We start from the raw sequence: 24,119 nt of genomic DNA on the forward strand, positions 1-24,119 counted from the left end.
CCGATGCGGGGCTCGATCCCAAAACCCTGAGAGCGTGACCTGAGCCAACGGCAGAGGCTTTAACGCACAGAGCTACCCAGGCATCCCGAGCTCTTCCTTTCTTAATGGCCCAAGGATGGGGGACGTCGGTGGGAAACGCGGTGAGGATGGAGGTGGATCCTTACATTGAGCAAAGAAGTCTTTGTCAACAAGAATCCAGTACTTGGAGATCCTTCACGGAAACATCCATCTATTCCAACCAAAGCGCGCTTCCAGAGACGGGTAGGATTATGAAAGAGGAGGTAGTAGCGGGACAGGAGCTCCAGATGGCTTCCAGCTGGAGGGCTGCGGCCCCTTTAAGGCCCAATCCGAGACTTGGCCCTTTAAATCTGTGTCAGTTTCTCCTGACGTCAGCGGGCGGGCCGGCAGCCCTGCTGTTTACCGCCTCGCGGCACCGCACACTCCCTGGAGTTGCGAGCACGGGGGCCGCCGCGGCCGCCCGCCCTTAAAGGGCCCGCGCCCCGGAAAACGCGCCGTGCCGCGCCGCGCGGCGTCGGGTCGCTGCCACCTTTCACGCTCCTCACCCTCAGACCCTCCTCCCTTCCCGGCCGCCCCCGCCGCCGGCTTCCCTTCCTCCCTCCTTCCCTCCCCTTTCCCCGGCGTCTCCTAGCTCCCAGCAACCAGCCGCCCCCTGGCTCTCACGGCCCCGGCCGGAGGCCGCGGGGTCTCCGGGCCGCGCTCAGCCCCTCGCGAGCTGGTCCGTACCCCACATCCTCCCCTCCCTCTCCCGCCGCCCCTCCCCGCCGGGCCCCCTGGGAGCGTCTCTGCGGCTCCGGGGAGGGGACGTTTCCTAATCTCAGGCCGGGGTTAAAGTTCTGGTCCTGGTGAGATGCTGGAAGCTGCGGCCAGAGCCGCAACCCGTCCCGGAGGTGTCCTGTCGCCTGTCGCCGTCCCCGCCGCCGCCGCTGTCGCCGCCGCCACTGCCGCCTTGCCGGGGCCATGTTCGCTCTGGGCTTGCCCTTCTTGGCGCTCTTGGTGGCCTCGGTCGAGAGCCATCTGGGGGTTCTGGGGCCCAAGAACGTCTCGCAGAAAGACGCCGAGTTTGAGCGCACCTACGTGGATGAGGTCAACAGCGAGCTGGTCAACATCTACACCTTCAACCACACTGTGACCCGAAACCGGGTGAGGGCTGGCCTGGGCCGGGCTGGGGGGCTGGTGGTGAGTGGGTGAGCAGACCAGCGCTCTGCCAGTCAGTCAGTCCTCTGCTCTTTTAGGGGGCCATGAACGCGGCACCCTACTGGGTTTCGTTTTCCCAGAACCGCAGTGGACTCTTTTGACCAGTCCTCCTTGCTTTGCCACCAGTTTCTCTGAGGCTCCCACTGGACAGTTTCTAAAGTTGTCTCCTTCCCATCTTCTCTTTGAGCCCCTCCTCTCCAGCAGCTGTGCTCTGAGCAGGGCTGGTCCAGCACCCCAAAGCTGACAGCCCCACAGTCTGGGTGTAGGCGGAAGCAGGCCAGCTACTGGGCTTGGCCCACAAAACCCCAAGGAGATGAGACAGACTGACTGAAAGGCTCTGCTTGGCCAAGTTATAGCTGAGACTCCCCAGGGAGATGAGTGCAGGACTTCCCACTCTTTCTGCCTTAGAAAGCCTGCTGGCCTTGTTCAGTCAGAGGTGGTGGAGATAAGACCAACTCCAAATGGGATGGGAGGAGAGAGAAAGTTTGTCTCCAATGGGGAATCTACCTCACCCTGACTTTCTCTTTCATTTTTTCCCCAGCCACGTGTTAAGCGTGATTGTAGCTAGATCTAGGAAGTCTAGACCCCGGGCAGAGCTGAGATTTGGAGAACTGTTGGAGCCTGGCTCTGTGGTCTCCTGCCTGGCTCTCTCCGTGATTGCATTTACTAAGAAGTGGTAGAGCTGAGAGTGGCAGTGTGATTATTTTTCAGAATGGGGCAGGATCTGCCTTCTGTGGCAGACCAGCTGCTGCCTTTAGTGCCTGTTTCTCTGAAGTTTGATGTCCTCCTGCTTGGAGTCCTTTCTTCCTTCTCCCCCATAACTGGGGTCATCCTGAGAGTTACTTTCTACCCCTCTGGGAAACATTGCCGTAGGGCTCGGGTCTCAGCAGCCCAGTAACAAGCATTGCCAGGATCCATTGACTGATTTTCTTAAGCTCCCACTGTACGTTCCTCCATGCACCAAGAATGAGAGTGTCTGCATTTTACAGAGGGGGAAATCGGGGCTCAGAGGTGTGAAGTGACTTCTCCACAGCCCTGGCCCTTGGTCAGAGCTAAGGATAGAACTTGGCTTTCTTAGCTTTCAACAGTCTCGTTCCCCGCCTCCCCACTGGCTCTAGCCCCCAGATTAGTTGTTGAATGGGGACTTCCTGGCTCACAAGGAAGAAAATTGAGGAACACTTCTTGCTCTCCTGTGTCCCCGTGTCCCTGTGCGAGTATATCCCGTGAACATGGATAGGTATGGGGTATCCTGGGTTTGGCCAAAGTCTCCGTTGTGTTTCCTGTTGGGAAGTGAGGCCCTGTGGTTGTGTGGGTCCCATTGTCCTGCACATGTCTGCCAGCCAGGACGGGCCCTCTTCCAAGAGCCTCTCCTCTAACTCAGAGCAGATCCCTCCTGAAGACTGGGGCTGCTCTGGCAGAAGGGGCGTAGCTAGCTGACCAGCCTGACTGGGGTGGTTGGGGGTGGAGAACAAAGTGGTTGGCATGACGGGCTCATGGTCTCTGGAGCCCTGTGTCCCAAGGAGCAGAGGTGGATTCACCGCAGGCTTGACTGAGGGGCGTCTCCATGTCATTCTGCAGACAGAAGGCGTGCGTGTGTCCGTGAATGTCCTGAACAAGCAGAAGGGGGCTCCTTTGCTGTTCGTGGTCCGGCAGAAGGAGGCTGTGGTGTCCTTCCAGGTGCCCCTAATCCTGCGAGGGCTGTGAGTAGGACCTGGGGATCAGGGAGGGGAGAGCCTCACCTAGGGCCTGATCCAGGGCCTCAGGCCACCCAGGAGCCCCTCTGCTCAGTGGCCAGGCCAGCCAGCCTAGAGCTTGTCAGCCTCGCTGGGGGAGGAGTAGGTAGATGTTGGAAACCAGAGATGGGGAGTCGGGGCCTTGCTCCTATGCTGTGGCCTGCTGGCTGGGACAGTAGTAATGTCCTGCTTTCTGCTTTGGGCTGTAGGTATCAGCGCAAGTACCTGTACCAGAAGGTGGAGCGGACTCTGTGCCAGCCCCCAACCAAGAATGAGTCCGAGGTCCAGTTCTTCTATGTGGATGTGTCCACCCTGTCACCAGTCAACACCACCTACCAGCTCCGGGTCAGCCGGATGGACGACTTTGTGCTCAGGTCTGCAAGGGCCATCCCAGGGGACCATGGGCCTGGCCTCTTTGCCAGGCTCTGTGAGTGACCGTGATGGGGGGGCTCTTCTCCCTCCAGGACTGGGGAGCAGTTTAGCTTCAATACCACGGCAGCCCAGCCCCAGGTAAGATCTGTCTGGCAGCTGACCCTCTGGAGAAGCAGGGACATGGGAGCAGGAGTGGTCAGCAGAGTCCCAGATTGGCTGCTGGGAGTCCCAGGTTGACTGCACCCTGGCCATGGAGGGACTGTCTGGAAATAGGAGCTCTGGCCCTGAGGTGGTCAGGGACAGGCCATGTGGACGTGCAGAGGCATGGGGTCTGGCTGCCACCTTTCCTCCTTGCCTCTTGGGACACTATTGTGAGTGCCCAGCTGAGGTTGAGGGGAGTGATATAATTGGGCTGCTTGGGGTCAGGGTCCTTCTCCCCTGAGAGCTTCCACTGCCCAACTCTGAGAGGATACACACTGTTCCCTTCTAGAGGGACAGAGAGGGCATCCTCATGAGATGGGGCTCTCCTTGCCCTCCTGTGCCCTCAGTACTTCAAGTATGAGTTCCCGGAGGGAGTGGACTCAGTGATTGTCAAGGTGACCTCCAACAAGGCCTTCCCCTGCTCAGTCATCTCCATCCAGGATGTCCTGGTAGGTGGTCTGCCCTTTTTTGCTCTCCACCAGCGGGGAGCAGGACTGCTAAAGAGGGGACCCAGGGCCTGGGTTCCTGCCCATTTGCCTCTCCCCTCCTCCTTCTGTAGTGCCCTGTCTATGACCTAGACAACAACGTAGCCTTCATCGGCATGTACCAGACTATGACCAAGAAGGCTGCCATCACTGTGCAGGTAGGAAATGCGCATGACCCTTTAGGAGATGTAGCCAGGGGATGAACTTTCCAAACCCTTGCGCCTTCACCCCTGCCTCCATTTTTACCCTACTGATAAGACTGAGTCTTGGCCTGCCAGTCCCTGAGATTTGGGGCTCTGCACTTTATGTGAGGGTTGAATCATCTTCCCAATCACCTTGTGGGGTAGGAGAGAGCAGAGAACCCTTTCTGGCTTTCGTATCTATTTCATTCACTGTAACGCGAGCTAGGAGGGGGAAAAGGAGGGGCGCCCGGGTGGCTCAGTCGGTTCAGCATCTGCCTTCAGCTCAGGTCATGATCCCAGGATCCTGGGATCCAGTCCCGCATCAGGCTCTCTGCTCATTGGGGAGCCTCCTTCTCTCTCCCTCTGCCTGCTGCTCCCCCTGCTTGAGCTCACTCACTCTCTGTCAAATAAGTAAGTAAGATCTAAAAAAAGAGAGAGAGAGAGAGAGAGATTGAGAAAAGGTTCCTGGCTGCTGCTGAGTGCTGCCCTTGAAAAGGCTGAAACCTGTGCTGGGGGCCGGGAGGGTGAAGCCACACACTCACCTGACAACATCCAGTCTTGCAACTGAGGGGGCAGCAGGCCCCTCCACTTTTCCTCCTGGCTTATGCCCAGACCGCACGGCGTGCCCATGGGTCCCCTGCTGGTGGTCGTGCACACGTATGCTCACCTGGGTGGCACACGGTCGCGGTTTGGGCTCTGGAGCAGGTAACCCTGCTGTACCACTTACTGGCCGTGTAACCCTAAAGCCTAATAAGGGCAGTGCTAGTACTTATCTCGTAGGGACCTTAGTGTGGGCTAAATAAAATTAAGTGCGCATTTTATGGATTGATTTTGATGGTGGTTGACGACAACGATGGTTTTGTCATCCCCATCGTCATCCTGCAGCGCAAAGACTTCCCCAGCAATAGCTTTTATGTGGTCGTGGTGGTGAAGACCGAAGACCAGGCCTGCGGGGGCTCCTTGCCTTTCTACCCCTTTGTGGAAGGTACACGGTGTACCCGGGGCCTCGGGGCTGGTCGCTCCCCAGGAGGTAGAAGAACCTGCGTGGCTGATGGGTGGGTCCACCGGGATGTGAGGTTTTGGCCCCGGACTCTCCCAGGCCTGGTCCCACAAACTTTTTAGCCAAGCTCCAGGCAGCTTCTTGTTTGACGTTCTGCTTCCAGATGAACCGGTTGATCAAGGGCACCGCCAGAAAACCCTGTCAGTGGTGGTATCTCGAGCAGTCACGTGTGAGTGTGGGTGGCTGAGTGAGGAAGAGGGAGGCTCTTCCTCTCAGACCGGTCGGGGTGGGGGGTGCCTACACGCAGACTGGTGGGCCTGGAAGGGGGAGTGTTCTTGGCAGCCTTCACGATGGGGGGTGGGTCCCAGGGTGGTGTAGTACAGAGTCAGACACTAATAATTGAAGTACTGAGTTCCAGTTCTCTCTTCACCCCTTGTGAGCCGTGCAGTCTCACTGAGCCTCAGTTTCCCTGTCTCTCTGTCTTGATGGTAATAGGATCTGTCCCAGTAGTCTCACCAAATTGTGAGGTTTAGCACAAAATTAGCTGGAAAGTGTTAGGCCCCTTAGTCATGCTCGATAAATATTTACCGAGTGATTGAATGGAGCCCTTTGTAAACTGGAAAATAGAACCTAAAAATAAGGGATTGTAACGGGAGGGGAAAGAAGCTGCCTGTCTTGTAGGAAATCTTTATTCCGCAAATATTTCTTGAGCACCGTCTTTGTGCCGGGTGTTTTGCATTGGCCAAGAGTCCTCAGAGTTCCTGTCTGAAGAACAGGGGCCCGCTTCTGGGCAGTGTGCTGAAGCTGTGAAGGGCAAAGGACAGTCACTGGGACCCCAGGACAGAGAAGCTTTCCTAGAGGATGCAGCCCCTGAGCTGTGTTTGGAAGGAAGCTGTGTTTAAAAACAGGATGGAGGGGGCGCCTGGGTGGCTCAGTGGGCTCAGGTCATGATCTCAGGGTCCTGGGATCGAGCCCCAGATTGGGCTCTCTGCTCAGCAGGGAGCCTGTTTTCCCCCTCTCTGTGCCTACTTGTGATCTCTTTCTCTCTCTCTCTCTCTGTCAAATAAATAAACAAAACCTTAAAAAGAAAAAGAAAGAAAAGAAAACAGGATGGAGATTGTGAGAAAGAAAGAGAGGAGAAAATTCTAGCTGAGGGAGCAATAGGAGGAGAGACAGGAATCACATCAGAGTTTGGCCTGTTTCGGGGAACTGCCCGTTGCTCACCCTGTCGGGCCCTTGTGTGCCATGGCAAGCATCCTTGGAAGGTCTGATGCTTCTTCTTACATCACATCTTCCTCTCTGACCCCCCACAACAGCGGAGGCCTATGTTGGTGGTATGCTCTTTTGCCTGGGCATATTTCTCTCCTTCTATCTGCTGACCATCCTCCTGGCCTGTTGGGAGAACTGGAGGTAAAGCAGGGCCACTGGGCATCCCCCTTTTCTGGGGTGGGTCGAGCAGGGGAGCTGGCCTGGCAGGATCTAAGCCAGCCCAGGGCCCCAGCTCCACACCATCCTGGGGCATAGGAAGGCAGGTCCCTTTCAGGGTCAGTGCTCCATGGGCCTCTCCTCTGGAAACCAGCCCCTGCCCTCAACCTTCTACCCAAGCAAGGAAACCCCACATTGCTTCCCAGCCTGGGAGGAACCTTAAGGTCACAGACAGAGGACAGGGTTATGGGTGGAGAGGGTGGAAGCAGGCCAGTCCAGGGTAGGAGGGATCCTCATCCTGGCCCCTCTGGTTTGCCTCTGGATTCTGTTCCTGCAGGCAGAGGAAGAAGACGCTTCTGGTGGCCATGGACCGAGCCTGCCCAGAAAGCGGTACCTCCGGAGGCCTGGGCAGGGAGGGCAGAGTTTGCTCTGTGATTTTCTGGATGGTTCCCTCGGGGGCTGGTGGAGGAAAGGCCAGCTGGGGGCTTCTGGGTGTTCAGATCGGGACTAACACTCTACAGATGGAAACGGGGCTGGGCTCTTGTGCCCCTGCGACCCTTACGTGCCCATCTTAATGGCTGTCACTCAGTTCATTCTCTGGGTCTAGCTACACTGTCTGTCCGCCTCAGGCAATACAGCTCAGAGTCCGGGGGCGGTTATTAACCTTTCATTCTCTCTCTTTTTCTTCCCTCCTTCCCTCTCTGTCTATCCTCCCTCCTGCTGGGACCTTCTCTCTCAGCTTCTCTCCTTGGTAAGCTCCAGGGGCTGTGGGCAGAGGAGCTGAGGTCCAGAATGGGCGAGGGAGGGGATGCACCAGGGGGTCTGGGCGGGACCCGGGCTGTCCTAGCTGGTCATTTAGACACATCGGTTCGCCGACCACTGTCTCCGGAGCGAGGACGAAGGATGGCAAAGGCTTCTTCGGGGCCACTCGTGGGAGGCTGGGGCAGTCGGTAGGGGTGGGAGGAAGTGCATTTGTCGGGATAGGTGCTTACTCTTTGCAGCTGCGTAGCTCCTCCGTGTCTCTTCTCTGGAGTCTTCCTTCTCTCTTCTTGGCTGTGGGCCCCACTCTGCTGCCAGAGCTTAGGGGCCCCTGATTTCTTGTTGCAGGTCACCCTCGGGTGCTCGCCGACTCCTTCCCTGGCAGCTCCCCTTATGAGGGCTACAACTACGGCTCCTTCGGTACGTGTGAACGCCAGAGGTTGTCCTTGCCCACTCACAGCCTGGGCTTCTACCTCCAAGGCAGCAGAGTGACCACGGGGCCCCTCCCGACCCCTGCCTCCCTGTCCTCTCCCACCGAGACCTCACTACGTCCCTTGCCCCATCCCCCGCAGAGAACAGTTCCGGGTCCACAGACGGCCTGGGGGATAGCACGGGCACCGGAGACCTGTCCTACAGCTACCAGGGTGAGTGAGGCAGGCGGGGCCTTGCAGGGCTGGAGCAGGCTGGGTGAAGCGTGGTGACGGGCACCCGCCTCTTCTGCCAGACGCTGGCACCAGGAAAGGGGCTGCTGGCTCCCTGCCCCTCTCCCCTCTCATGCTCTCTTCCTTGGCCCCACTTCCCGGTAACTTTCCCTTTCCTTTGAAGGGCACGACCAGTTCAAGCGGCGCCTCCCCTTTGGCCAGATGCGGCAGCTGTGCATTGCCATGGGTAGATGTGGGGTGGGGGGGCGCTGCTCTGCCAATCTGCTCCTGCCAGGGCCGTTGACTGGGGCCGGTAGGCTCCAGGGCCAGAGAGACGCTTTGTGCATGGCTTCCCCATCTAAAGCCAATAATTGCCCGCTCTTGTGTCTTTTGAGAGAAGCAGGCACTGGCCTCGATGCTGGTGGACTGGCACCCCAGCTACCCCTAGGCCAGATATTCTGGTTTGCTGCCATGTTTGCCAGCACCCTCACTCCCTGCCCTGCTGGGGTAGGGCCTATGGGCAGGGGTATCATGTCCTGGCCTCTGGGGACTTCGCTCCAGCAAGGTAACAAGAGGAAGCTTCTGAAGGCACCAGAAAAGAACAGGAGCAGGTATCACCCTTGCTGTACCCCAGAGCCCACTGGGTCTCTACCAAGTGGGGGCCAAGGCCATGCCCTCTCAGAACCCACACAGCTGGGCACCTAATCAGCATGACTTCTGCCGAATTCAGTCCTGTTGCTTATGTCTGGGGCCCAAGGTCTGCTCAGGGTCCTGGCCTAGAAGTCCTATGTCAGTGAGGGGGACAGGGCTGGAGGGGTCCCTCTTTGGTGGCCTCTTCCCAGAACCCACCCTTGTTCCCCTTGAGGACTTAGGAGCACCTGTGATACCTTTGCCCTGGGCCTGAGCTCACCTCCACCCCTGCTCTGAGCCCACAGTTTGCCTCTGCCCATCGCCCAGTAATTGTGACAATTGCCCTAGGTGGGTGGGGACAGACCTTAGGTTCTGTGCCTGTGGGTTAACTGTTTCCTCCTGCCCACCCCAGATCGCTCCCTCGACCCCGTGGGCACTCGGCCTCGCCTGGACTCCATGAGCTCTGTGGAAGAGGATGACTACGACACGTTGACGGACATCGATTCCGACAAGAATGTCATTCGCACCAAGGTCTGATGCCCTGTGGGCTGGCGCTGGCCATGGGTTTCCCAAGGAAAGTAGATTCTGTGTTCAGGCCCCAGCACTGAGCCCCAGCTCCCTCTGGGGTGACATCTTAGGGGAACAAAGGGAAAGAGCTCAGCTGTGGCAGCATCGATCCCAGGAGAGGCTGACTCCGTTCCCAGCCCTGCCAGACTGACCAGCCAACAGCAGTGGGGTGGCCTTGAGCCGGGCCCTGCAGAATTATGGCCTGTGGGAGGGGCGGGGGGATTCTCTTGTTTTCCTCTAACCCGGGCAAGAGGGGCTTCTCCAGTCTCCCGGGCAGTGGGAAAGTGGGGCTCACTGCAGCTTCTCCCCAGCAATACCTCTACGTGGCCGACCTGGCACGCAAGGACAAGCGCGTCCTTCGGAAGAAGTACCAGATCTACTTCTGGTGAGTGGGTGGAGTGGGCCAGGCCTCCTGTTACCGGCAGGGTGGCGTGGCCGTGTCTCGGGTTCGGCCTCCTCACCGCTGTCCCCCACCCCACAGGAACATCGCCACCATCGCGGTCTTTTATGCGCTTCCAGTGGTACAGCTGGTGATCACCTACCAGACGGTGAGAGGCCGGGCTGGCTCCCCTGGGCCCATGCAGAGCACCCTTGCCAAGTGTCCCAGCCTGGGGCTCTGGCGTGCGCACAGGTCATAGGTCACAGGACCTGGGTTCAGAGCCTAACTCTGCCTCACGGGCTGGGTGACCTGGAGCGCGCTCAGGGAGCTTCAGTGTTCTCATCTGCAAAATGGGGCCGTTCAGTAACGGTGACGGCACCTTCCCCAGCTTGTTGCGGGGTTTACGCAACTAGGATCATAGGACTTTGTAGGCCTTGGTTTCTCTTCCTTTTTCTCTGGGCTGTGATGCAAGACCCTCTGTCATGGTCATGCCCCGTGATCTTGGGCTCCACGTAGTGTGAGGGGCGGGGACTGTGCCAGAGAGGGCTGGCCCGGCCAGCCGCCTGTGTGGCTTTTTGCCATCCTGCCACGTGGGACTGTGTGGTGTGGCCCGGGTCTGGCTCCCTCTCGCCTGGGCTCCGGGCCAAGTCAGGTGTTTCAGCAGCCCCTCCCGCCGCCGTGCCCCGCTGCAGGTGGTGAATGTCACTGGGAATCAGGACATCTGCTACTACAACTTCCTCTGCGCCCACCCTCTGGGCAACCTCAGGTGGGGGTCCTCGGGAGTGAGCTAGGGATTGGGGGTGGCAGGGGAGGCGGGGAGGGCTCCGCCAACGCCTGCCGCAGGTAGGGCCGAGGCCATGCGCCCCTGTCCCTCCTTCCAGCGCCTTCAACAACATCCTGAGCAACCTGGGGTACATCCTGCTGGGGCTGCTCTTCCTGCTCATCATCCTGCAGCGGGAGATCAACCACAACCGGGCCCTGCTGCGCAACGACCTCTACGCCCTGGTGAGACAGCACCTGCCGCAGAGGCCTCGCCGCCTCCAGGCCCTTTCTAGCAGGCGTGGCCCAGCCCACATGCCCCACCACATGCCACACCGTTCCTCTCTCCTGCTCCCCCTCTTTGGGTCCCTCCCTCCGTCCCTCTTTCCCCTTCTCTGTCCTCCGTCCCTCCCCTCCCCCTTCCTGCCTCACCTTCTCTCTCCCTTCCCTTCTCCCCACAGGAATGTGGGATCCCAAAACACTTTGGCCTGTTCTACGCCATGGGCACAGCGCTGATGATGGAGGGGCTGCTTAGTGCCTGCTATCATGTCTGCCCCAACTATACCAACTTCCAGTTTGGTGAGTGGGGCCTCCTGCTTCCCTGGCTGCACCGAGAGCAGGGACCTGCCTGAGGTCCTCCACCATCCCCGGGTCCCCGGCAGGGATCCCCAACACTCAGCCCCTGTGGGAGACTCCGGAGCTGGGCTTCCTGTGGGCACACATGTCCTAGTTTTATAGAAAAGAGGCAGCTGGGTGCTACCGCATTCCTTCGTTGAGTGTTTTCTATGGAAAAGCAAGGGTAAACGCCGAGACAAGGAACATACTTGAGCTCTGGTCCCTGATCTTAGGGTGCTCAGGCTAAGTTGTCCTTGCTGTCAGGGGAGGTCAGACTGGATGCCGGCCAGTGGGGCCGCAGTGTGCTGTCCTAGGGACAGTGAAGGGAATGGCGTTCAGCCCGCTGCCCTCCTGCTCTGTGGCCATGGGAAGGTGTTGGGCCTTTCTCGGCCCCCCAGGCTGTCTGGGCTGGGAGTTCACTGCTGAAGTTTGGTGGATGTGTTTGTAGCTCACGTTCCTGTCCCCCAACCCAGACACGTCATTCATGTACATGATTGCTGGGCTGTGCATGCTGAAGCTCTACCAGAAGCGGCATCCAGACATCAACGCCAGTGCCTACAGCGCCTACGCCTGCCTGGCCATCGTCATCTTCTTCTCCGTGCTGGGCGTGGTGAGGCCCTGGCCCATGGTACCCACCCCGCACGCACCCCCTATCCCGTCCCTGAGGTGCCTTCCCTGGGCCTGCCGGAGAGCCCCAGCCCCGCTGCTCGGGAGGAAGGGTGGGCTGGGGTAGCGGCTCTCCTCAGCACCTCCTCAGCCCTGCCTACGGCGGCCCCCGGCAGGTCTTCGGCAAAGGGAACACAGCGTTCTGGGTCGTCTTCTCGGTCATTCACATCATTGCCACCCTGCTCCTCAGCACACAGCTCTACTACATGGGCCGCTGGAAGCTGGGTGAGGGCCCGCCCGGGGTAGGGCGTGGGGGTCTGGGCAGCCGGGCCCCTGGAAGGAGGGGTCGGTGGCCTTGGGAACCCGCACTCACTACCGACTTTGGGTTCTGCCCTCTTGCTGGGGTCCCTGGAAGAATCACAGTGGGAGGAGTTGGATGAGGGTTGGCACAGCCATGCCCTCCGAAGCCCTGGGGTTCTCTCTGCTGGCGTGGGCCAGGGGCCAGGAGAGAGTGGTGCCTGTGCCCGTCAGCTCGGTCCCTTCTTGCAGACTCAGGGATCTGCCGCCGCATCCTCCACGTGCTCTACACAGACTGCATCCGGCAGTGCAGTGGGCCCCTCTACGTGGTACCGGCCCCGCCCCAGCCCTCTTCAACTCCTCTGTCCTCTCTCCTCCCTCTGGGGTGGGGGGCGGGGCGCCGCTGACAGCCCGGGGGAGGGCGGGCAGCGGCTGACTTGGGCCTTCCTCCACTTTTCTCCCTCTCTCTCTTCCCCCTCTCAGTCCTCGTTTCTCTGCTTCCCTCCAGGACCGCATGGTGCTGCTGGTTATGGGCAACATTATCAACTGGTCGCTGTGAGTCTGGCCATTGCCTGTGGTAGCCTGGCTGGGGACTGGGCCAGCCACTGGCTGCCTTGGGGGCCATGAACAAAGTCTCAGCTTTGGGCATGAGAAATGGGAGCTGAGGAGAGAAATGTTGGCACCTCGGGTTCTAGCATTTCTGCGGGCCTCTGAACCCAGCCTCACGTCATCATAAAATGTGGGGTAGGGGTGAGGGAGAGCCCTTGCCTTGCTCTTGGCCCTCCCTGGCCTCACCAGCTCTCCCTCCCTTTGCTAGAGCTGCCTATGGGCTCATCATGCGCCCCAATGATTTCGCCTCCTACTTGTTGGCCATTGGCATCTGCAACCTGCTTCTCTACTTTGCCTTCTACATTATCATGAAGGTGAGTGGTGCTGGGCCTCGGCCACCAGGTGCCCTGCCTTTGTGGGACGGAGCCAGGCATGGCCTGCTTCCGGTTAGCACTGAGAGGGGGAGTTTTTCCTTCAACTCTGCCATGAGGTCTGAGGAGGGGAGAGGCTAAAGTCTCCTGCATGTACTCCAGCTGCATCCAGAGACTTCCCTCCTCCAGGAGTGGCCCTGTGGGTGGCAAGAGCCCCGTGCAATGCAGGGGGGCTCTGAGCTGGGGGTCACCAGGTCTGCACAGGTGGGGGCCTCCGACAGCTGGTGTGAGAGGAGCCTCTGCACCAGGAGAGCCCCCGGCCAACGTGCCCCGCCAGCACGGGGCTCTGCGCACCTGGGGGCCTAGCTAGGGTGGACGTAGGGGTGAGGACCCCAGGCTGCTGGCGTGGGACACATTCACTGTGTAGCTACACAAGGTGATGGTGCGAATCTAGGAAGGCTTCCCGAAGGATCCATCCTGTGTGCTGAGAAGTGGCACAAAGGGCGGGTTGGGGTGCGGGGAATGGGCCAGGCCAGGGTCTGGCCCTCAGGCTGCTCTTCCCTCCCACAGCTCCGCAGCGGGGAGCGGATCAAGCTCATCCCACTGCTCTGCATCGTGTGCACGTCCGTGGTGTGGGGCTTCGCGCTCTTCTTCTTCTTCCAGGGACTCAGCACCTGGCAGGTGAGGATCGACCCGCCGAGAGGGTGGGGCTTGTCCGCAGGCTCCCTGTGAGCCCACCCAGGGCCCCTTCTCTTCACAAACATCGTTTGTGTGTGCTAACGCCCCCCCTTCACAGCCGCCTTTTCACTTAACCCTCCTAATGGTCAACATGCCAGCTTGGGGCTGTCCCCCCCCCACCCCCGTTTTGCCTAGGAGGCCGCTGAGGTTCAGAGAGGCCAAGGGACCTGCCCAAGGTCACACAGCCAATGAGTGGCACAGCTGGGTTTTGAAGCCGGAAGTGCCAGGCTCTCCTCTCTGGCCTCGCAGGCACCTGCCATGATTTGGGTTTCGATTCTGTGGTCAGAACCAAGCCTGCTGGGTCTCTGCCTTTGAAGCACTTAGAATCTAGTTCAGGAGAGACCACCGGTTCCTGGACTGCTCTTTGCAATATGATGCACAAGCTGAAGCGGATAGGCAAGGACGGGAGAGGGAATGGACCCGAAAACAGAGGACAGAGTTAAGAGGTCCAGGAAAGCTTCCTTGCAGAGGCAGACCTTGCTCATGGCCTTCACAAGACCTTGGGTGATGAGAAAGGGCCTGTGGCCCAGCGATGCTGTGACCAGACTCACGACAAGAGGCAGAACTAGACGAGGCAGATTTGGGGTCAGAGAAAGCACGAATTTGGGGGCTGAGTGAAGACTGAAGTCCTGAGGGCAGGATGGTTGTCGTCTCAGTGGCCTCAGAATGTGGCACGGACAGCCCCCAGATGCAGTGATGTCCAGGCAGGGTTAGTAGGGTAGGGTTATGGCAAGCAGGGAGGACCCAGAGTGCTGCAGGTCGGGGCGCACAGTCCTGGCTCCGGTCCTGGGTGGTGCGGAGGGCTGTGTGGCCTGCCAGTAAGGTTCCGGAGAACAAGTGAGCCCGGAGTTGCCGATGAGAGCAGGGGCAGAAGCCAGCATCCTCCGGGAGAAATCTGTCACAAAAAGCCCATTCTTAGCTGTGGGGGACGAGGGCAAGGGTGAGTTGGGAGGACGGTGCGCTCGCGCCTGGCACGGGCCGCAGCTTGGCCACGGGCAGCCACAGGCGGGTCTGGTCCGGCCTGGGTGGGCGCGCCCCAGGCAGCTCTCCCTTTTCCTCTCCAGAAAACACCTGCCGAGTCCCGGGAGCACAACCGCGACTGCATCCTCCTGGACTTCTTTGACGACCACGACATCTGGCACTTCCTCTCCTCCATTGCTATGTTTGGGTCATTCCTGGTCTGTGAGGCTGTCCTGCCCCAGCACGGGGGTGGGGTAGAGGCCGAGGTTGCCCCGTGGCCTGTGCCTGACTCGCCGTCCTCCCCAACAGGTGTTGCTGACGCTGGACGACGACCTTGACACCGTGCAGCGGGACAAGATCTACGTCTTCTAGCGGGAGCCAGGCCCCTTGCTTTACTCATGGGGGGACCCCCCTGAGCTCCTCTGCCTCACTGCCTAGAGCCTCTGTAGCTCTGGGGGTATAAGTCCTCACCCTGCGGCCCAGCGCGGGTGGTGGTGGGCCCGCGAGGTCTGGCCCAGACTTGGCCTGGGACGGTCGTGGGGGGAGCTGTGAGCCTTGTGGCTATCCTCTCCTGGGGAGGAGGCCTGCTCCCCTAACACCCCAGATGCTGGCCAATGGCTGCTGCTTCAGTGTTGAGAGCCTCTCATGGGCCCTGTCCGTTGGCTCTCCGTTTGTTCCTCTTCAGGATGAAGGAGAGAGTGTTGTTGCCCTGCTCATCTCACACCTTGCATTCCGTCCGTCCTTCCCCTCCTCAGGAGCCTGCGACCCCAAGCCCTTTCTTCTTCCCGAGCTCCAGTCCAGGGCCTGGTTGGGCCTGATTCTCTGTCCTGCACCAGGGCCCCACTGCTTTTTGGGGCCGTCCCCGACTGCCATCACTGCCCGCTTCAGTCGGGAGGAATGGGGGTGTAGGATTTTGGAGGCTGGCCAGCTGGTGCCAGGCTTTCGGTGCTAAGGCCTAAGAGGGGCTGCAGCCAGTGCTGCCTCCTCCCTCTGACCTGTGCTTGGGACTGGCTCTGTAGTAGTAAGGATCAGTGCACGTGGGAAAGTCGCTTTGGTCTGAGGGGTTGGATTCAGAGGTCACCTTCCTATCCCATCAGCCCCCAGACTGACGTTGGCACCAGGATCGGAGGGAGAGATCAGTTCCCCCCTTCCCTTCCTTTTTCTTTCCAGCCCTCCGTCCTGCCAAGCCCCATTTGGGGGCCTTTCAGTGCCATTGACGCTGCCCAAGAATGTCCAGGAGCAAAGGAGGGGGATACAAGGCGCCCAGCTCCTCCTGCCTCCTCACAGCCGTGGGAGCCCCAGTGCCTATCTTAGAAGGAGGCTCAGGAAGGGACACCATGTTCCCCTCGGTGTCCCCGGTCCAGCCTCACTCTGGGACCCAGGGCTGGCTTCCGTGTTTCCGTCCTGTCTTTGGCCCAGTTTTGTGTTAGTCACACACACATGTATGTGTAGGAGTTTACACTGAGTTGCCCCAGCTCTGGGCCCCTGGCTGCTGTGGTCCTTCGATCCCCATCACCCTACCTGGTCCGTGCCAGATGCCAAGGCTGGAGGAGGTCAGGTCGGGCCTCTGCCTTGGGGATGGGAGTGTGTTTTATTCTGCCCAACTTGTTTTTATGGCTCTCCCTGGGACTGGGGAGAGGAGGTGGATCTGGATCTTTTTTCAGAACTCCATTCAATGTCTGTGTCCATGCTACGGTTGCGTTTCTGTTTTCTATGAACGAGTTTGCATTCAATTAAAGAAACAACCAGACGTGCTTCTCAGGCCCCTCTTTGCTCCCCCTTTCCAAGTGGAGGTGTTGGAGGGAGGGTGGGACAGAGGCCTTCCGTTTCCCAGCTCTGCTGGTCTGCCCTTCTCTTTTCAAGAAAGTAGAGTCCCCCTTGTTTTCCCCATGTGTCCTTGAGTCCCCTGTGTCTCTTCTCCCCTTTGAGCAACTGCCTCAGTTCAGGAAACATGTACCAGGGGCCTGCACCATGCCAGGCACGATGCTGGGCAGAGAGGATGGTGGAGTGAAGAAGTCGTAGCGGTGCCGTCTCGCCACTGAGATCCGCCGCTCCCCCCAACCCCCGCCGCCTTACCTGGCAAATGGCAGCAGCCTCTGCCCACCTGGCCCCTCACCTTCAAGGCAGGCCAGCTTCCCTTCTGGCCTGAGCCTCTCCCAGCCTGGCAGACTGTGGGTGCAGCCAGTGCTCCCTGACTGTGACTTTAATGGACAGGAGAATGCAGAATGAGGCAGGGCTGGTTCTCCAAGGAACACAAGGTGGTGATTATATAATAGGGAAGTGTGCATGTGGATGGCAGGCAGGCTCCCAGAAGAGGGAATTTGGAAACAACCCTAGAAAGTTGATTTAGATTCCAAACAGGCCAAGATTTGGGGGGCCAGGAAGCTGGTGAATTCAGACCTAACCCAAGGTCTGAGGTCCGCCTTCCTCTAACTGATCCCCTCCCTGCTGTTCCCAGAAGCCACCACTGGGGGGCACTCCAGCTCTGTCCCTGGGCTCTGGCCTTAGGAGGCTGGCTGTGGTGGGCGTCCCCTCCACTGTCCACCGCCCATTGCCAAGCGCAGCTGCGCCTCTCCTGGAGGGTGTCCAGGGTGTGGTGGAGAGTGTTAGCCCCTCCCTGTTAGGCCGCCGTAGGGAGAGGGTTGGGGTGGTCTCACAGCGGGCAGCCCAAGGGACCCCACTGGCAGTCTCTTAACTTCTTCGGGGACCCCTTCCCCAGACCCCTGAGACCAGCTCTAAGCCACGGTATGAGTGGGTCTGCTTCCAGGAGTGGTGCAGTCCAGTCTGTTCTCTAGGGTCGGGAGGGAGGGAAGGATAGCAGCCTCGGAGCCTCCCACCCAGAGCTGGTGTCTCAGCCCCGCCAGGCCTTAGAAATCCTCCGGCTAGGGGCTAGGGGCCAGTCGACTGAGCTGCGGCGGAGCCCTCAGATTCCGCCCCCAGCGAAAGCGGGGAACTCCAGACCCACAACGGGATGCTCTCAACTTGAGCAGAGTGGGACAGCTGAAGGAGGGGGTCTGCCAGCCTCTCCCCTCCCACACGGGGGCCAGCAGGGATACCCAGCTTCTGCCACTCGTGACATCCCCACCCACGTGGCCTTGAATAAGAGATTTATCTGAAAATGAGGTTAGTAATTATGCTCCCACGATATAGCCCTGAGGATTAAATGAGAACATTTGCAAAGCATTTCCCTGGCATGTCGTAGGTTCTCAGTAAAGTTTAGTTCCTATTTCCAACTGGAGCGAAACCCCCAGGAGGACAGGGTGGCTGGTTCGTCTGATCCCCCCAGCTCTTTCCCCCTCTCTCTGGCCAGACCCTCTAGAATTCCCCCCGACCTCAAACTCAGGGGCAGGGAGCAGTGAGGAAGGAGCCTCGCTAAGTCCAGAGAGCAGGGGAGGCCTTCATGGTCCTGCCCATAAAAGGCTTTTCCCGGCGGCTTCCCAGCCGGCAGCTCAGCTCCGCCCCGCCCGCTCCATCTCCAAAGCACGCAGAGAATGTCTCGGGCAGCCCCCGGCAGACTGCTCCAACTTGGTGTCTTTCCCCAAATATGGAGCCTGTGTGGAGTCACTGGGGGGGCCGGGGGTGGGGAACAGGCTGGGTTCTTCTAGCAGGGAGGGGGCTGAGGGGTGAGCCAGCGGGGGAGGCTGACATCACCCCGGCAGCAGCCCTTTAAACCCCCCACTCAGCCAGCGCCCCATCCTGTCTGTCCAAGTTCAGACACGGAGTGCTCCTTCCCTCCTGCGAGCCCGAGGAACCCCTGTAAGTGCATGTATCTCTGGGTTGGAAGGCAGACAGGCTAGGGCTTGACGGTAGCAGTAGGGGTCCTGGGGACAGGGCCTTCGGGGGTCCTGGTCTCCAGCTTCCTGGGTGGAGAAGGCCACCCTCTCTGTTAGTGTGCATTCCTGATCTCCAGTTGGGGAGGTGTCCTATTTGATGGTGGGGATGAGCCTGCCAGATCCCATCTTGCTCAGACTGGGGAGCCCAGGGCAGGTGGAAATGTTGAGGGTGACTTGGCTGATGCAGAGGGACTGATGGTAAAGACCCTGATGCCTGGGGTGTGGCAGGGGGCTCCGGTGTTCAGCCCTTCGTCATGCCCATGGGGTGTGTGATGGGCTCGAGGTGTTGGGTTAGACACAAGCTGTGTTTGTTGTCCATCCAGGAGGCTGTGCAAGGGGGTGGCAAGTTCTCCAGTGCTGGAGAGCGTGGGCCCATGGGTGGGTACCCAGGGCCTGAGCAGCAAAGGAGAAGCTCCGGGGAGCCACTGAGGCAGCGGGGAGGGCCGCAGGCAGGTGGGCAAAGGCACAAGAGGGCCTTTTCTGGACACATGGCTCCTTCCATCCTCTGAAAATGGGAGGTGGCCCGCTGCAGGCAGAGGGGTAAGGGATGGGTCCTGCGGGAGTTTTGCAGTGTTGGCCTGGGTGGGCCTGGGACCCTGGGCCCTTTCAGAAGGATCTGGCTGCTTCCCCTTAGTGGTTGCTATCCAAGGGGTAGCAGTGAATAGCTGCTAGAGAAGCTGCACTTCTCTGCTGCCAGAACTGAGATAATCCCAAGCTTTGGCCGAGTCAGAAAGCACCAGAGGCTTGCTCCTGTCTTCCGAGAGAGGGGGGCCCGGCGGTCCTGCAGAGACCCCTGGTGCTGCTAGTAGTTGTGGGTTCCTGCTAGTAGCAGGTACACGCTGTCCCTTTACAGCTGGACTTTATTCTTTCTCTGGGTGGAGGGGGAAGCTGACAAGAGCCACAGGGCAGGGGCTGTCCTGCCTGTCCTGTCCCAGGAGGCTTTATCAAGAAAGGCTCCTCGGTGATTTGGCTGGCGACCCTCTCCCTCTCCCTCTCCTCTTCCCAGCAGCACATCTAGGTGGGACTGGTTGGAGGCCTTGGTTGGAGGACTGAGAGGGATTTCTTGGAACTCTCCACTTTCAGACTCTTCACCAGAAGGGAGAAGGGTGGGGTGGGTGGGGTGCCTTTCATCCCCTTCCCTGTTCTTTATTTTTTTTTTTAAAGATTTTATTTATTTATTTGACAGAGATCACGAGTCACAGAGAGGCAGGCACAGGGGGTGTGGGAAGCAGGCTCCCTGCTGAGCAGAGAGCCCGATATGGGGCTTGATCCCAGGACCCTGGGATCATGACCAGAGCCCAAGGCAGAGGCTTTAAGCAACTGATCCACCCAGGCGCCCCTCCCCCTCCCTGTTCTGATCAAAATCCAAATATTGTCTCTGGATCTACAGGCTGCAACTTTGCGTTCTTGTCACAGTGGGCCTCGATACCACTGTCTGCTCTGAGTCTCCTAGACTGGAAGCTGCAGGGGGTGGGGGGCACTCTGCCTTGGCCTGTTCTTCACAGGCCCAGCCCACTGTCTGGGAGGGAGGGCAGATGGGAGGCCAGGTCGGTTGGAGAGTGGGGGGGAGGGGCAGGCTTGTGGAAGGTGGTGGGTGCCTGGACCACAGGGATGCGTGCTGCCTGCCCGGGCTGGTGGGTGAAGGCTGAGCCGGGCCGGGCTGCAGGGTGGGCCCAAGGTACCTGGTCCCAGCTGACTCATGGGTTTTGACCACTAGTCTTTGCCCCCCCCTGTGTTGGGAAGCAGGGAAGCAGGTGTGAGACCCACACACCGCAGGCGGGGAAGGAAGGGGTGGGGCCCTTTAGAGGGAAACAGAGCAGAGACTGCTTTGGGATTCTCTGGGTGTCAGCTGGCAGGGGAGAGGGCTGGTGGTGCTCAGAGGGGGCCCAGCCCTCTGGGGCTTTACACCTCCTGAGAGAAGGGAGAGTTTAGATGAGTTCTTTGTCTCCACCTTTGCTGTCCCCTCAGGGGATGACTTGGAAAAGAATGAAAGGAATAGTTTTTGTCCCTGGGTCAGGGCCGGCAGTCCCAGGTCAGCACCAGGAGGCGACTTAACAAGACAGTGGCTCCTCCCCGCCTCCCCGGGGCACAGACAGGGAACTTGAATGCAGGGAAGTTGTCAGCTGGAGGGGAAGAAGGGTAGGGCAGCTGACCGGGGAGCACTGGCAAGCGAGGACTTTCACTCGGCTGTCCACGGTGGCGGGGAGTGGGGAGGTCTGCCTCTGGCCAGAGAGGGAGTCGGGGTAGCGTGCTGCTACCCCTTCCTCAGCCCATTCTCTCCCTCCCAACCTCTGACTTCTCTGAAGCCAGGCGATGGGTCTGGCCTCATTTGGTACCTTTCTCGGAGGGAGGGCTCTCCCAGGGAGCTCTGAGCACCACCCCTGGGTGACCACTGCAGCTAGGTCCGGTTCCTCGGACCAGCCACCTTGCAGGCCTTGCTCCTGTAGACTTTCCCCCACACTACGAGGCTCTCCTGAGCAGGGCCAGCCCCAGGCCTTAGGGCAGCAGCTGGCAGCTGGTCTACACAGGGAGGGGCTCCCCATGTTCTGGCTGGCAGATTCTTGGCTCTGGGGGGTCCCTGGAGGGCTCTGGCTCCTCAGTTGCTCTAGCTACTAGGGTGGCGGGAGCCGGGGGCACAAGGGGAAGTCCGTGGGTCTGTCAGTTCTCTCTTTCTCTCTTCTGGGCCACCCGAGGAAGTGCGGCTTCTTGACCAAAGGCTCATGGGTTCTGCTGGCTTCCTCGGCCTTGCCAGGGGTGGGTAAGCTGGAGCCTCTTCTGCAGCTGCAGGCCGGAGGCCAAGCTGAGCTGGCAAAGAGCAGGCGTTCTGCGGTTCCAGCTTTGGGGCTAGAGGCTAAAGCGGAGGGAGAAGGTAACTATAACTTCAGGTGGAACCAGCAACCCCCCTCATGCCTACCTGGACAAGGAAACCTGCTGCTCTCTTATTGTGCCAGGGCAGGGGGTCATGTGGCCTCCTCTGTGGCCTCCAATGCCTCTGTGGCCAGTCTTGGCAAAGAAAGAAGGCTCTAGAGCAGTGGTTGTCAAACTCTGGCCCGTATGCCAAATGCAGCCGCTGTTTGTCAAGTTTTATTGGCTCAAAGCCATGCTTCCTTGTTTACGTATTGTCTGAGGCTGCTTTCACGCTGCAGTGGCGGAGACCATACGTGCTGCGCAGCCTAAGATGCCTGCCACCGTCTGGTTGTCACAAAGTCAGTTTACTATCCTTGCTCTGGACTTCCAAAGATCTGGTGTCCTGTTTCTCTGGTCCCTAAGTTCAGAGAGGCTCCCTGGATGGAGAGGATGATGGGCAGTGCCATGAAAACAAAATGAGCAAACCAGGGGAGGTAAATCAATGTCTAGGATAGATTGGCCCCGCCCCCTCCATCCCCCTGGATCTCCACTGCCTGCTTAGCACAAGCGAGAGCCGAGTTGTTCTCTGACCCTCTGACCTCCCTTCTCTGGCCGGCGCTGCTTTAGCTCTCTCACAACATGGCCAACAAGGGTCCTTCCTATGGCATGAGCCGCGAAGTACAATCCAAAATCGAGAAGAAGTACGACGAGGAGCTGGAGGAGAGGCTGGTGGAGTGGATCATAGTGCAGTGCGGCCCCGACGTGGGGCGCCCGGACCGCGGGCGCCTGGGCTTCCAGGTCTGGCTGAAGAACGGCGTGGTGAGTGGCACCCTGGGAAGGGGGGCTGGGGCTTCGCCATCCTGCTGGGCTTGCGGGGCAGGCACCCCCAGCTGAGTGCCAAGCTGTGTTCTGTGCCCGGCAGATTCTGAGCAAGCTGGTGAACAGCCTGTATCCTGACGGCTCCAAGCCAGTGAAGGTGCCCGACAACCCTCCTTCCATGGTCTTCAAGCAGATGGAGCAGGTGGCTCAGTTCCTGAAGGCAGCGGAGGACTACGGGGTCACCAAGACTGACATGTTCCAGACTGTTGACCTCTTTGAAGGTACAAAGAGAAGAGGGGGTGGAGGCGGCAGGTAGAGGACCGGAAGCTGAGGCAGAGGGGACAAGGAGTGGTCCAAGCTTGCCACCACACGTCTGCAGAGTGGGAATGGGATGTGCTGAGAGAATGCCAGCCACACTCGAGGGCATCGTAGGATCTGCTGCAGCGTCCTCATCCCCCGGGTTGGCCAGTTTTCTGAGGGGGGGGCAGGCCCTGCTGTGGAGTCCTGTGGACGTGGACCTGAAGTTCACCGCCCCCCCCCATTCCTTTCTTTATTCTCCCAGGCAAAGACTTGGCAGCAGTGCAGAGGACCCTGATGGCCCTGGGCAGCTTGGCGGTGACCAAGAATGATGGGCACTACCGTGGAGACCCCAACTGGTTCATGAAGTACGTGGCCACCAGGGTTCTTTGTGCGCTAAGCATGTATCTCTGTGTGAGATGGGAGGTGGCCTGGGCTAACCTGGGGCAGCAGATAGCTGGGAAGGTACAAAGTGAAGGTCTAGGCTAAGGGGAAGATGGGTCCCTGCTGCTTGCCAGTGTCCATGGCCCGTGGGACACGCAAGGTGAAGGAAACAAGAGAAGTGAGATGGGGGCCGTGGGATGAGACTAGGATTGACAGAGGAAACAGAACCCAGGTGGAGAATGTGCAGTCCTGGTGAGTCTTTATCCTGGTTTTCCCGCTTCTAGGAAAGCCCAGGAGCATAAGAGGGAATTCACAGAGAGCCAACTGCAGGAGGGCAAGCATGTCATTGGCCTACAGATGGGTAGCAACAGAGGGGCCTCGCAGGCTGGCATGACGGGCTACGGACGACCTCGGCAGATCATCAGTTAGAGGGAGTGGGCCAGCCCCTGGCCCTGCCCTTCCCAGCTCGCCGGCCGCAGCCATCCTTCCTAGCCCGCTCACCCACACCGTGTAGTTCCTTCAGCCCCGGCCAAGCTTCGAGGCTCCGTCACTGAGCAAAGGTGACCACACTTGGGCAGCTCTTCCCCACCCCTCAGCCTCCACCCAACTTCTTATCCCAAAGCACTACTCCCCTAACCCTCCTCCCAGCTCCCCTACCATCTCCCACCATCTCCCGCCTCCTGCCACCCTGGGCTGGGCAATGGAGGGGGGACATGGGCCGGGGGCAGCTGGTAGGGGCAAGTCCACCATCCTCCTTGGCCGCAGATTCCCATTGAAGGAAACCCAGCCCAAACTCTCGTGGTTTTTTTTTTTTGCTGGAATATTTTGGAGGTTGAAATTCAAAAAAGAAACAAATATATACATCAATCTTTTCTCAGGCCTGGCTGGCAGAGTTTGATTTGCCCTAGTCACTTCCGGTTCCGCCAGCTACGAGCAGGCAAGAGGCAGGGAACATTTACATTTTCCTGGCTGTCAGCTCTGAAGGACCCCCCCAATTCAGGGATCCCAGGGGGGTCAGCTTCCTTCAGAGGCCCAGGCAGAGGAGGAGTGAATCTCAGGGACGGGGACCGAAGGCCAAGAGGAGCGACATTCATGAGCTCTGAGAGGCAGATGAAAGGGGCCGCGGAGCGGCAGAGTTGCGTGGAAGGTTTTTATTTTGGAAAAGCTGTGCAGAAAAACATTCAACCAAATGTTGCTGCGAAAAGAGAAACCCAAATCTTAAGCGTTAAAAAAAAAAAATTTAGATCAACCAACTAGCTCAGAAGAGGGGAGGAGGCCAAGGCCGGGAGGAGTCCTAGCTGGTCAGGCAGATAGCTGGCCTCCAGCGGGTAAGGCCATTTCCCTGAGCGCTTTGCAGAGGAAGACAGGGCATTCGCAGGGCTGGAGTGGCAGTGGCGGACCCCTGTCGTACTGCTGCAGACCTGCCCCGCAGGCCCTGGGGAGCCGTGCCCAACC

At 59.3% G+C, this 24,119-nt stretch overlaps 2 protein-coding genes across 11 annotated transcripts; both read left to right on the forward strand.

The window, feature by feature from the left end:
* Positions 1 to 65: 65 nt before the first annotated feature.
* On the forward strand, positions 66 to 16,238 carry SIDT2 (SID1 transmembrane family member 2). 10 transcript variants are annotated; one of them, XM_032356477.1, is made up of 28 exons: positions 66 to 1,161; positions 2,794 to 2,915; positions 3,158 to 3,322; positions 3,413 to 3,458; positions 3,869 to 3,970; positions 4,081 to 4,164; positions 5,074 to 5,173; positions 5,352 to 5,417; positions 6,505 to 6,598; positions 6,951 to 7,003; positions 7,353 to 7,364; positions 7,721 to 7,792; positions 7,945 to 8,016; positions 8,198 to 8,260; positions 9,056 to 9,174; positions 9,522 to 9,595; positions 9,692 to 9,758; positions 10,282 to 10,355; positions 10,471 to 10,594; positions 10,810 to 10,927; positions 11,437 to 11,591; positions 11,746 to 11,854; positions 12,119 to 12,195; positions 12,375 to 12,421; positions 12,684 to 12,789; positions 13,357 to 13,467; positions 14,589 to 14,702; positions 14,794 to 16,238. In XM_032356477.1, exons 1-28 carry the CDS (start codon positions 979 to 981, stop codon positions 14,854 to 14,856), a joined length of 2,592 nt encoding a protein of 863 aa, XP_032212368.1. In that variant the 5' UTR covers positions 66 to 978; the 3' UTR covers positions 14,857 to 16,238. The 10 variants fall into 10 exon arrangements, with proteins under 10 accessions (XP_032212368.1, XP_032212369.1, XP_032212370.1 ...); XM_032356479.1 differs by having other exon boundaries at positions 69 to 1,161; positions 11,437 to 11,573; XM_032356478.1 differs by lacking the exon at positions 7,353 to 7,364 and having other exon boundaries at positions 68 to 1,161.
* A 1,872-nt stretch (positions 16,239 to 18,110) lies between these two features.
* TAGLN (transgelin) lies at positions 18,111 to 23,544 on the forward strand. Its single transcript, XM_032356503.1, has 5 exons — positions 18,111 to 18,240; positions 21,792 to 21,983; positions 22,087 to 22,264; positions 22,546 to 22,648; positions 22,949 to 23,544. The coding sequence occupies exons 2-5, from the start codon at positions 21,804 to 21,806 to the stop codon at positions 23,091 to 23,093; spliced, it is 606 nt and encodes a 201-aa protein (XP_032212394.1). The 5' UTR covers positions 18,111 to 18,240; positions 21,792 to 21,803; the 3' UTR covers positions 23,094 to 23,544.
* Positions 23,545 to 24,119: the final 575 nt, after the last annotated feature.

This window comes from Mustela erminea, chromosome 9 (genome assembly GCF_009829155.1).
Source record: "Mustela erminea isolate mMusErm1 chromosome 9, mMusErm1.Pri, whole genome shotgun sequence".
Taxonomy (NCBI): Eukaryota; Metazoa; Chordata; class Mammalia; order Carnivora; family Mustelidae; genus Mustela; species Mustela erminea.

What these genes read in the sequence shown, in the direction of transcription:
- SIDT2 (XM_032356477.1), top strand. Translation starts at nt 979, where the DNA reads ATGTTCGCTCTGGGCTTGCCCTTCTTGGCGCTCTTGGTGGCCTCGGTC. An exon ending in CCCCTAATCCTGCGAGGGCT is followed by an intron (nt 2,916 to 3,157) that starts GTGAGTAGGACC and finishes TTTGGGCTGTAG; the next exon opens with GTATCAGCGCAAGTACCTGT. An exon ending in AAGTACCAGATCTACTTCTG is followed by an intron (nt 9,596 to 9,691) that starts GTGAGTGGGTGG and finishes CCCACCCCACAG; the next exon opens with GAACATCGCCACCATCGCGG.
- TAGLN (XM_032356503.1), top strand. Translation starts at nt 21,804, where the DNA reads ATGGCCAACAAGGGTCCTTCCTATGGCATGAGCCGCGAAGTACAATCC. An exon ending in GACTGTTGACCTCTTTGAAG is followed by an intron (nt 22,265 to 22,545) that starts GTACAAAGAGAA and finishes TTATTCTCCCAG; the next exon opens with GCAAAGACTTGGCAGCAGTG. An exon ending in GACCCCAACTGGTTCATGAA is followed by an intron (nt 22,649 to 22,948) that starts GTACGTGGCCAC and finishes TCCCGCTTCTAG; the next exon opens with GAAAGCCCAGGAGCATAAGA.